The sequence below is a fragment of the Bufo bufo genome, chromosome 3 (genome assembly GCF_905171765.1).
Source record: "Bufo bufo chromosome 3, aBufBuf1.1, whole genome shotgun sequence".
NCBI classification, from domain to species: domain Eukaryota; kingdom Metazoa; phylum Chordata; class Amphibia; order Anura; family Bufonidae; genus Bufo; species Bufo bufo.
In genome coordinates this window covers 404,333,506-404,346,637 of record NC_053391.1, presented here as the reverse complement: position 1 = coordinate 404,346,637, position 13,132 = coordinate 404,333,506, and the positions used below count along the sequence as shown (strand labels likewise).

General features: G+C 42.7%; 1 protein-coding gene across 1 annotated transcript in view; it reads left to right on the top strand.

Moving 5' to 3' along the window:
• Nucleotides 1–13,132, top strand: part of LOC120993823 (dynein beta chain, flagellar outer arm-like) — a 585,582-nt gene that overhangs the window by 330,592 nt on the left and 241,858 nt on the right. The window contains exons 73-74 of the mRNA XM_040422290.1: nucleotides 7,652–7,831; nucleotides 9,514–9,673. Coding sequence (XP_040278224.1) covers nucleotides 7,652–7,831; nucleotides 9,514–9,673 — 340 coding nt within the window. The remainder of the gene's footprint in view (nucleotides 1–7,651; nucleotides 7,832–9,513; nucleotides 9,674–13,132) is intronic.

Here is a 13,132-nt window from a genome sequence, read left to right as displayed (position 1 = left end):
AACCACTTTCTAACAAAGCTAGAACCATGGATCCAGAGATCTCCCCATTCATTGCCCCAGGTGCTCTGCTAGATGTATTTCAAGCTGGCAGTTCAGGGAGTGTGTTCATTCTGCTGCAGTTCTTTCCCTGTAACTGACATAGCTTCCAGCAGAAGATATAGCCGTGACAGTTGACGATTTAAACTGAGTGTATGCGACCACCAAAGGGAGTTGGACAAGAAATTAGGGAAAGAACAAACAGCAGGGGATGCTATACAGTTACATTTTATTGAATACAAATTTTTTAATTACATGCAAAATATTCAGATCCAAATGCTGTTTTTAAAATTGTAGAATATTAGTTGTGGCACAACCCCTTTGACTCTGCATATTCACTTATTGTAACTGTGGAGATGCATAGGTAGAACGTCCCAAAGTCGTCTCTAAGTATTATCTGGCTGTGTATTAAACCTTTGTGCAATGCAAATACAGTGCAATAACAATTAAAATGAACAAGCTATATTACAACTAAGGCTACTTTCACATCTGCGCTTTTCCTTTCCGCTATTGAGATTCGTCATAGGATCTCAATAGTGGAGGAAAACGCTTCAGTTTTGTTCCCATTCCTTGTCAATGGAGACAGAACTAAAGGAAACGGAGTGCACCAGAATGCATTCCGTTCCATTTCATTGCGTTCCCATGACGCACACAAAAGCGCTGCAAACAGCTAACCCTTTCACTACCCTTGGACTACACCTTCTCAATGTTATAAAAATTCGAGTTTGGGGGCCCGCATACACAAATATTATGCATTTACAATCATTTGTAACATTTACCAATGGTACATAATCGCAAGAGACAGTCACTAGACAGGCACAAATCCTCCTTATAAAAGAACTTTGCATATTGAAAACCAAAATATAACTTATGTTGGCAAACACTGGAGATATGATACTCAGGTATCTAGCTTACATCTATCAATTACATCTATCAATTACCTATTCCAACAAAATTCTCTACTCTCTACTATTAGAAGTACAGAATTACTCAAAATTTACAATATCTTGGCTCAGCAGAATAGCCTCTTTCAAGATATTTTTAATGCCTAAATTATTTGTTCCGATCCATCCCAATAGTCATTCCAAAATCCTTCTTTGCACTAGCAAACATATGGAATGGGTAGAAATCTTGTATACCTTTTAGAATAATAACTCATTGCAGGAAAGCTGGAGAATTTTCCCAATCAATAGAAAGATAGGTCACAGTTCATCACTTACAGTTCAATGACATCAAGGATTATTACTCTACTATAGAAACTTCAAACAATGCCCTCCTACCTGTCTTCAATTCAGACAGATATTGTGGAAATTCTGTAACACTTCAGCTATAGAGTTCCCCTTAGGGTGCATTTACACGACCGTATGTATTTCTGCAGCCCACAAAATGCAGATACACCAAAAATACGGATGACGATTGTGTGATGGCCGTGTTGCATCCATTTATTTATTTTTTTGCTGACCCATTGTAACAATGGATATTCTTGTATTCTTGTCCACAAAACAGACAAGAATAGGACATGTTCTATCATTTTTTGCAGGGCTGTGGAACGGACATACGGATGCGGACAGCACACAGTGTGCTGTCTGTAATTTTTCCGTCCCAACTTAATGGATCTGCATCCGATCTGCAAAAAAATACAGATCAGATGCAGATCAAAAATAAGGTCTTGTGAATGGGGCCTTAATCAGATCCCCCTGGAATTTTCCACGGTAAAGGTGATTATATATATATATATATATATATATATATATATATATATATATATTTAGTGACACAGTGAGAGGTTTGGTCTGGGAAAACAGGTATTTTTCTCCCAGCATGTGCTGCTGGGCTGATTTACAGCCAGGTAAGGTCAAATACCGGACCAGATTTTAAGTGCCGGTCCGGGATTTGGCAGCACCTGGCTGTCCTTAAATAGGCAGCTGGGCTTAGAAGCGAGGTCTCTGTGTTGGGATCTGGGAGACTTGTGTCTGGATGAAGGCTTGCTACCTGTTTGGCGTGAAAACAGGTTGGTGCTACTATGCTCAAGGACTCTTTGAGGCAGAATTGCCGCATGGTGTGAATTACCACCAACACCGCAAGTGTGAATAAAACACTGAACTGTTTGATCCAAAGAACTTGTTGTTGCCTCTATACTGCGTCCGCTAATCCTCTCTACCAGAGTGAAACCCCACTATATATATATATATATATATATATATATATATATACACACTCACCTAAAGAATTATTAGGAACACCTGTTCTATTTCTCATTAATGCAATTATCTAGTCAACCAATCACATGGCAGTTGCTTCAATGCATTAAGGGATGTGGTCCTGGTCAAGACAATCTCCTGAACTCCAAACTGAATGTCAGAATGGGAAAGAAAGGTGATTTAAGCAATTTTGAGCGTGGCATGGTTGTTGGTGCCAGACGGGCCGGTCTGAGTATTTCACAATCTGTTAAATTACTGGGATTTTCACGCACAACCATTTCTAGGGTTTACAAAGAATGGTGTGAAAAGGGAAAAACATCCAGTATGCGGCAGTCCTGTGGGCAAAAATGCCTTGTGGATGCTAGAGGTCAGAGGAGAATGGGCCGACTGATTCAAGCTGATAGAAGAGCAACGTTGACTGAAATAACCACTCGTTACAACCGAGGTATGCAGCAAAGCATTTGTGAAGCCACAACACGCACAACCTTGATGCGGATGGGCTACAACAGCAGAAGACCCCACCGGGTACCACTCATGCCGGTCCAAAATTGGACTGTTGAAGACTGGAAAAATCTCCATCAACTGCAAGATGCTATCCTATCAATATGGGCCAACATTTCTAAAGAATGCTATCAGCACCTTGTTGAATCAATGCCACGTAGAATTAAGGCAGTTCTGAAGGCAAAAGGGGGTGTCACGGGGTTCCGAAGGTGCACTCGGTCCCCCATTGCCCGCAGAACTGTTGCTTAGCTTTTGGAATGAGGTTCTGTGTTTGACCTCATTCCCAGGGCGGCTTTACTAGCTGGGTGGCTCCCTGCTCCTAGTCTGCCTTGAGCGCCGAGCTGATCACTCGGTGCTCGACTGGTTGGTCTGTCGGTCATGTGACGCTGGCCACGTCACATGACCCTCACTCCCCACTATAAATACAGGCAGCCTGCTGGCTACAGGTTGCCTGTTAATTCCTAGGTTCCTGGCTATTTGTTGGACTACTGAATATTTACCTGATCCTGTTCCCTGACGATCCTCTGCCTGCTCCTCCTGTACTGCGCATACATCCTGGTATTGTGACCTCGGCTCCCACCTGACTACTCTCTTAGGACTCCTCTTGTACTTCGCTACTCTCCTGGTATTTGACCCCGGCTTCTCCTGACCATTCTTTGCTTAATCCGTTGTACTGCGTAGCTCTCTTGGTTCTGACCCGGTCCGTTCATGTTCCGTATTTTGTCTTGTCTGTCTTCCCTGCACATATCCTAAGTTAGGGACTGCCGTCCAGTTGTCCCCTGTCATCAGGACTCGTGAGGCAAGTAGGCAGGGCCAAGGGTGAGGGTGGAGCGCAGTGGTCACTACCCTTCCCCCTGTGTGTGTGTGGACGTGACCGTTACAGGGGGTCCAACACCGTATTAGTATGTTGTTCCTAATAATTCTTTAGGTGAGTGTATATAGTATACACACAATTTACTCATGTCAATGGATAGATTTTCATAGCAAAACGAGGAGCAAAATCCAAAATGTCCAAAAATGTATAGGAAGACCTAAAAATGAGTATTCCACTTTATAACTATATACAAATCAGTAAGATGCAGAACACAACAGTAGTCTGCTATTAAAACCTATCTGAGGTGTTACTACTCTCAGACTAGATTCAATCAGATCTTTCCAAAGTGTCTCTGCAAACCTTTTGGAGGAGTTGTAGAAATACTGGTTCACATTATTATATTGCCTGGTCTGATGCTGGTTGTAAGATGTTTTCACTGAATTCATGGAATATTTTGCTCTACCCTACTGTTACAGACAATGGATGTGGAACCACTGTGCCAACAAACTGGTTTGGCTTTGGACTATTTTTACTCTGGTTTTTATTCTTTAACCCCTATTAAGGGATCTAGTCTTTGCTGCAGGGGAGCCAACAGGTGGCTTCCTCTTGGAATAGTCCTGGTGTGATTGGCTGGTGACATACGGGGTTCAGAGACACTGGTGCAAAGCATCGAGGGATCAGACAATGCTCGTAGTCAGGAAACAGGCTGAGCTCAGGGCATGCAGAGTTCATGAAAATCTGTGAAACTAGTCAAAGATCAGGTAAACAGGCAGGGTCAGACTTGGTAGACCGGCAGAGTTTGGTACATGAGCAGACAGACACGAATAGCATGCCTTCACTAGGAAACTAGCAAGCTATGACAACCTAAAGCTCAGGCACCCTCCCACTGGGAAAGGTCCCTAAATACTCTAAGGGCTCTTTCACAGGAGCAGATGCCGTGCGTGGAATCCTCTGTGTGAAAGAGAGTCAAGCCCCACTCTGGACCGCAGGGACACGGAGCATTAACATGATTGATAATGCTCCGTGCCTCTCTGTGACCTTTTTACTACAAAATCATAGGGAGATAAAGTTGTCACCGTGATTTTGTAGTAAAAAGATCACAGAGAGGCACGGAGCATTATCAATCATGTTAATGCTCCGTGTCTCTGCTGTCCAGAATGCGGGCTTGGCTGTCTTTCATGCAGCAGATTCCACGCACGGCATCCGATTGTGTGAAAGAGCCCTAAGACAGCCAGCCATAGGTTGGGGAACAATAAGCACATGTGCACACTGGCCCTTTAGGAGCCAGTAAGTGTGATCATTCTACAGGTGGGGAGATCAGACTGGCCAGCAAAGTGCAGGCTTAGACCTACAGAAGGAGAACAAGGCTCTGGTGGCCAGGCCCGCTTTGTGTGAAGATGAGTAGTGGGTCTGGGCCACCTGACAGGACTGGAGGGGTGAGTAAGGCAGCACCTGTGCCTGCCAGGGACAGCGGGACAGTGGTGGGCACAGGCCACCATATTAGCACCTATTGGGTATCACTGTTATATTTGTTCTTGACACTATTGTGACGAATACCGTACCCCGACTGACGTTGGACGTCAACTAGAGTAGAGCCAGCGAGATACGGTATGGTCACTGGTTATCAGGGTGTGACATTACGCCCTCCTGGAGAAGCAGGTAAGGTCGGTCTTGGTACAGTTTTCACATACTCCTCCTGTCCACACGGGCACAGAGAGGCAACAAGCTGAGAGAGCCTTTTCACTGCCCCAGTGAAACAGTGCATTCTCAGCCCGGGAAGACTGCCACCAGTTTCTTGTTTGATATAAACCGGGTCCGCTATTGGGATTATATAGGGAAAGAAACCAACCCACGGTAGCGTATAACTAGGCCGAAACATGAACGTGGGGATTCGTGATCGAGATACAAGACAGCACAAGATTAAATTATATATTTAATCGCCTTAAGGGTTCACTAGAACTAACACTATACACACAAAGAATACACTCACCTAAAGAATTATTAGGAACACCTGTTCTATTTCTCATTAATGCAATTATATAGTCAACCAATCACATGGCAGTTGCTTCAATGCATTTAGGGGTGTGCTCCTGGTCAAGACAATCTCATGAACTCCAAACTGAATGTCAGAATGGGAAAGAAAGGTGATTTAAGCAATTTTGAGCGTGGCATGGTTGTTGGTGCCAGACGGGCCGGTCTGAGTATTTCACAATCTGCTCAGTTACTAGGATTTTCACGCACAACCATTTCTAGGGTTTACAAAGAATGGTGTGAAAAGGGAAAAACATCCAGTATGCGGCAGTCCTGTGGGCAAAAATGCCTTGTGGATGCTAGAGGTCAGAGGAGAATGGGCCGACTGATTCAAGCTGATAGAAGAGCAACGTTGACTGAAATAACCACTCGTTACAACCGAGGTATGCAGCAAAGCATTTGTGAAGCCACAACACGCACAACCTTGAGGCGGATGGGCTACAACAGCAGAAGACCCCACCGGGTACCACTCATCTCCACTAGAAATAGGAAAAAGAGGCTGCAATTTGCACAAGCTCACCAAAATTGGACTGTTGAAGACTGGAAAAATGTTGCCTGGTCTGATGAGTCTCGATTTCTGTTGAGACATTCAAATGGTAGAGTCCGAATTTGGCGTAAACAGAATGAGAACATGTATCCATCCTCTGATGGCTACTTCCAGCAGGATAATGCACCATGTCACAAAGCTCGAATAATTTCAAATTGGTTTCTAGAACATGACAATGAGTTCACTGTACTAAAATGGCCCCCACAGTCACCAGATCTCAACCCAACAGAGCATCTTTGGGATGTGGTGGAACGGGAGCTTCGTGCCCTGGATGTGCATCCCTCAAATCTCCATCAACTGCAAGATGCTATCCTATCAATATGGGCCAACATTTCTAAAGAATGCTATCAGCACCTTGTTGAATCAATGCCACGTAGAATTAAGGCAGTTCTGAAGGCAAAAGGGGGTCCAACGCCATATTAGTATGGTGTTCCTAATAATTCTTTAGGTGAGTGTATATGCAGTGGTCTGAGGTTACAAATACAGTTGATAGGGTACAACAGGGTTAAGCAGAACAAAAGTCAGTTTACCAGGTATATAAGTCCTTTGGGTTGTGATGAGTTCTTAGCTGTGTTCACATGGGAAGCAGTGATGTCAGCAGGTTGCAGGTCCCTCTAAACACATGGCACGATGTGACCTCCCTTCAGAGAAAAGACACGCCCGCTCGCTGGCACAAGCCTTTTAACCTGTAGCCGGCCCCTCCCCTCCTGGCCTCTGGTAGGGGGCCACTCCCGCTCTGCTGGGCTGGCAGCACATGAGCCACAAAACCGATTAGGGCTTATGGCTCCAGATCAGAATGTCGCAAGGAGGTGGTTTTGGGACCAATGGATCTGCCTGGGTTCCGGCTACCAGTAGAGTCCAAGCATGGTACCGTTATTTGGTTTCCGTGGGGAGATATGTATATCTCCTCTCCCTGGCATCCCACCACCAAACTATGACCATGGGCCTGTTCATTGTGGCCACAGGGACACAAATATGTATCTAGTTTATGTCTGTGATGGACGGGCAATTCATAATTCCTTATGAACCGCCGGTTCCATGATGTCTGATAATGTTCATTGAACTGGGGAATGGCCTAGACCCTCTGCAGGGAAGTTTTTCCTGTTCCATTAGCTGGGTTCCTGGCTGGCTGAATGGAGGTGAGAAATGTAAACTAAGGTGGACTGCTAGAGGCTCTCTGCCATCTGGCTAGCTTTGAAGCAGGGCCCCCGTGTGGAGCTCACTACCTCTGCTACCTTTCAGCAGATGGTTGGTGTGGGAACATGGCTGGCAGTAAATAATAATCCATATTCCTCACAACTATCCACTCCAAACTTGATAAATCCTATATATCAGCACACAGTACTCTAACTTGATCCCCTTTGATCCCTCTACTGTGTATGCCATGTGATAGATGTACACCCATGAAACCTGAGAGCTGTATAGTTCCATCATACAAATGTTTCATTATTTTTTTATCTTACTATGTTTTTTGTATGTTTTTCTTCTGACCTTAATAGTAATAGTATTTTTGTTCCACAGGGAAACATAATGTCAGTGTGGAGAATGGTAACAATCATACAGACCAAGTCTCTTCAAATCAATTGTCATTGCACAGACAATGTTCACCCATTATTACTGATGAGCTTTATATGGACTTTGTAAAAGCTCTAATAATGAGAATTGTAAAAGCTGATGACCTTCAAAAATGGTCCGCAAAAGGTAAATCATCTTCACAATGCCATTTTCTCAGTGAGCAGTAAATATGCTGCTTGCAGACTAGTACCAGAGCCTTGCATAACTTTACTTTTCATTTTAACGGGCAAGATGCAGGTGGTAAAAAATAAAAGAAAAAAAGACTTACATGCCAGCAGTGCTAGTCTACCAGCACTGAGCTCACTTCTCTTCCACTGAACCGGAGGTAAGACGTTCCATCCATACGCTTGTAACTTAAGCCAATCAGTGGCTTCAGTGGTGATGTGTGCAGGCATGGAACATGACCGCCATCACTGCTGGGGGGCCATTGGTGGTGAAGTGCATGTAGAAAGCACAACACCGTTCCAGTTCAGTGGGGACCGGAAGTGGAGCAGAAGGGTTTCTGGTCTTGGAGAACCCCTTTAAAGACTTGGAATTAAATGATAATGTTACTCTTTATTGTTATACAAAAGTAGGTTGGCACATTGACCTAAAATCATTGACATGGTTTTGTAATAATAGAGCATATACTGTATAAAGCTTAAAGGGAATATTTCATTAGAAATCATAAAATTACCTACTGATAACATCATGTTTTATGTTACAGTTTTAATAATTGTTGGAGTTTTTTTTAGTTTTCGTCTTACCTAGTTTTTATCTATTTTAGGTATTCTAACAATAGTCATGCCTGAAAATACAAGTTCATTTGGTCCATGTGACTGCTGCAAATCATATCCTTGAATATTGTTAACTTCAGCTCAAGCTAAATTGTTACTGAACCCAGACATACCTCCATTTTCACCCCGGCAACATCCCTGAGGCTAGCATCGGAGCATCTCATGCTCCGATGCGCTCCCTTGCGCGATGCGCTCCCTTGCCCTGCGCAGGGCAAGGGCTCTTTTGTTTATCATATCACACTGCCGGGCGTAAACTTACGCCCGGCAGTGTGTTCGGTGACGTCACCGGCTCTGATGGGCGGGCTTTAGCGCTGCCCTAGCCGTTTTACTGGCTAGGGCAGCGCTGAAGCCCGCCCATCAGTGCCGGTGACGTCACCGGCTTCCTGGCTGCTCCATGGAGATCCCCGGTACGTCACCGGAACTCCTCAAAATGCCTTTGCCCTGCGCGATTTAGCGCAGGGCAAAGGAAAACTACTCCGATGCTCAAGTCAGAGGGGCTGCATGGGTGTAAATGGAGGTATGTCCGGGTTCAGCTCTGAACCCGGGCAACCCATTTAATGATGTACAAAAAATAAAAACTTGACATCAGATATTAAAAATAGAAAAAAAAGAATACCAGTCTCTGGTTTTAAAAATATAGGTGATACCATTCTGTATGTTGTATGTACTGTGAAGACTGAATTGAACTTGAACATGAGTTCTGATGTATTTTACTGCAATCAATCCCTGAATTGAAGAATAATGGTTATGTTTTTTGAGAAATTTCCAATCATGCTAAGCTTTCCTTTGGTGTATTAATTGATATTTCAATTATCTATATTAATTGTGTACTTTTTTTGCTGTTGTATTTTATTGTAGCTGTAGAGTTATCACTTATCGTTAACTTTTTTTAAAATGTTCTGTGGTGTGAATTTAATTTAATTAGACGTCTGCATATCATTATTGTGCTTGGTTCACCTTGTTATTGGACAGGTGGTGACCTTGCTTTTTTATTGGACCTCAGCTCAACACAAATATGTTTTTCTCCTGCAGACTGGACTCCTCAGCAGATGGAAAATGCAGCTATACTTTACTTTTCTTGGCAGCGTCCGGTTATATTGATAGATCCATGTTTCAGTGGAGAGATGTGGGTTCAGGAAATCCTTAGGACATCCCTAGCAAAGCCATTATCTTCCATAAATCTCCAAGCACGGTAAAATACAGCTATTTGAGTAAAGAAAAATTTCAACAATAGCAATACTTACAATGCGTTCAGTTTCATTATTAAAACAAATTTCCCTAGGGAAAATGGATTTCTTAGAGCAGTAATGGAAAAACACTTGTTCTATTGAAGCCTCTTTTAACCTTGTAAGCTACAGACATTAGGATAGTAATATTATAGGGGATTTCAGACAAATTACTTTTAAAATTATCCACTGGATGGGCTATATACGGTACATTAGTGATGGTAATAAGGGGTGTACACTGATCCCTGGGAAATGGTCATGTCTGCACTGTCCTGATGAGGAAAATGCTGAGTGGTCGGGATTTTACTTTTACGGTGTGCCTAGTAGATATGCCATAATAATTATTTGTTATTAACCACTTCAGCCCCCAGTGCTTAAACACCCTGAAAGACCAGGCCACTTTTTACACTTCTGACCTACACTACTTTCACCGTTTATTGCTCGGTCATGCAACTTACCACCCAAATGAATTTTACCTCCTTTTCTTCTCACTAATAGAGCTTTCATTTGGTGGTATTTCATTGCTGCTGACATTTTTACTTTTTTGTTATTAATCGAAATGTAACGATTTTTTTGCAAAAAAATGACATTTTTCACTTTCAGTTGTAAAATTTTGCAAAAAAAACGACATCCATATAGAAATTTTGCTCTAAATTTATAGTTCTACATGTCTTTGATAAAAAAAAAATGTTTGGGTAAAAAAAAAATGGTTTGGGTAAAAGTTATAGCGTTTACAAACTATGGTACAAAAATGTGAATTTCCGCTTTTTGAAGCAGCTCTGACTTTCTGAGCACCTGTCATGTTTCCTGAGGTTCTACAATGCCCAGACAGTACAAACACCCCACAAATGACCCCATTTCTGAAAGTAGACACCCTAAGGTATTCGCTGATGGGCATAGTGAGTTCATAGAACTTTTTATTTTTTGTCACAAGTTAGCGGAAAATTCTGATTTTTTTTTTTTCTTACAAAGTCTCATATTCCACTAACTTGTGACAAAAAATAAAAAGTTCTATGAACTCACTATGCCCATCAGCGAATACCTTGGGGTCTCTTCTTTCCAAAATGGGGTCACTTGTGGGGTAGTTATACTGCCCTGGCATTCTAGGGGCCCAAATGTGTGGTAAGGAGTTTGAAATCAAATTCTGTAAAAAATGACCAGTGAAATCCGAAAGGTGCTCTTTGGAATATGGGCCCCTTTGCCCACCTAGGCTGCAAAAAAGTGTCACACATCTGGTATCTCCGTACTCAGGAGAAGGTGGGGAATGTGTTTTGGGGTGTCATTTTATATATACCCATGCTGGGTGAGAGAAATATCTTGGCAAAAGACAACTTTTCCCATTTTTTTATACAAAGTTGTCATTTGACCAAGATATTTATCTCACCCAGCATGGGTATATGTAAAAAGACACCCCAAAACACATTCCTCAACTTCTCCTGAGTACGGGGATACCAGATGTGTGACACTTTTTTGCAGCCTAGGTGGGCAAAGGGGCCCATATTCCAAAGAGCACCTTTCGGATTTCACTCCTCATTTTTTCCTGAATTTGATTTCAAACTCCTTACCACACATTTGGGCCCCTAGAATACCAGGGCAGTATAACTACCCCACAAGTGACCCCATTTTGGAAAGAAGACACCCCAAGGTATTCCGTGAGGGGCATGGCGAGTTCCTAGAATTTTTTATTTTTTGTCACAAGTTAGTGGAAAATGATGATTTTTTTTTTTATTTTTTTTTTCATACAAAGTCTCATATTCCACAAACTTGTGACAAAAAATAAAAACTTCCATGAACTCACTATGCCCATCAGCGAATACCTTGGGGTCTCTTCTTTCCAAAATGGGGTCACTTGTGGGGTAGTTATACTGCCCTGGCATTCTAGGGGCCCAAATGTGTGGTAAGTAGGAAAATGACCTGTGAAATCCGAAAGGTGCTCTTTGGAATGTGGGCCCCTTTGCCCACCTAGGCTGCAAAAAAGTGTCACACATCTGGTATCTCTGTATTCAGGAGAAGTTGAGGAATGTGTTTTGGGGTGTCATTTTACATATACCCATGCTGGGTGAGATAAATATCTTGGTCAAATGCCAACTTTGTATAAAAAAATGGGAAAAGTTGTCTTTTGCCAAGATATTTCTCTCACCCAGCATGGGTATATGTAAAATGACACCCCAAAACACATTCCCCAACTTCTCCCGATTACGGAGATACCAGATGTGTGACACTTTTTTGCAGCCTAGGTGGGCAAAGGGGCCCATATTCAAAAGAGCACCTTTCGGATTTCACAGGTCATTTTTTACAGAATTTGATTTCAAACTCCTTACCACACATTTGGGCCCCTAGAATGCCAGGGCAGTATAACTACCCCACAAGTGACCCCATTTTGGAAAGAAGAGACCCCAAGGTATTCGCTGATGGGCATAGTGAGTTCATGGAACTTTTTATTTTTTGTCACAAGTTAGTGGAATATGAGACTTTGTATGAAAAAAAAAATAAATAAAAAATAAGCATTTTCCACTAACTTGTGACAAAAAATAAAAAATTCTAGGAACTCGCCATGCCCCTCACGGAATACCTTGGGGTGTCTTCTTTCCAAAATGGGGTCACTTGTGGGGTAGTTATACTGCCCTGGCATTTTCCAGGGGCCCTAATGTGTGGTAAGTAGGTAAATGACCTGTGAAATCCTAAAGGTGCTCTTTGGAATATGGGCCCCTTTGCCCACCTAGGCTGCAAAAAAGTGTCACACATGTGGTATCGCCGTATTCAGGAGAAGTTGGGGAATGTGTTTTGGGGTGTCATTTTACATATACCCATGCTGGGTGCGAGAAATATCTTGGCAAAAGACAACTTTTCCCATTTTTTTATACAAAGTTGGCATTTGACCAAGATATTTCTCTCACCCAGCATGGGTATATGTAAAATGACACCCCAAAACACATTCCCCAACTTCTCCTGAGTACGGCGATACCAGATGTGTGACACTTTTTTGCAGCCTAGATGCGCAAAGGTGCCCAAATTCCTTTTAGGAGGGCATTTTTAGACATTTGGATACCAGACTTCTTCTCACGCTTTGGGGCCCCTAGAATGCCAGGGCAGTATAAATACCCCACATGTGACCCCATTTTGGAAAGAAGACACCCCAAGGTATTCAATGAGGGGCATGGCGAGTTCATAGAAATTTTTTTTTTTTGGCACAAGTTAGCGGAAATTTATATTTTTAATTTTTTTCTCACAAAGTCTCCCGTTCCGCTAACTTGGGACAAAAATTTCAATCTTTCATGGACTCAATATGCCCCTCACGGAATACCTGGGGGTGTCTTCTTTCCGAAATGGGGTCACATGTGGGGTATTTATACTGCCCTGGCATTCTAGGGGCCCTAAAGCGTGAGAAGAAGTCTGGAATATAAATGTCTAAAAAATTTTACGCA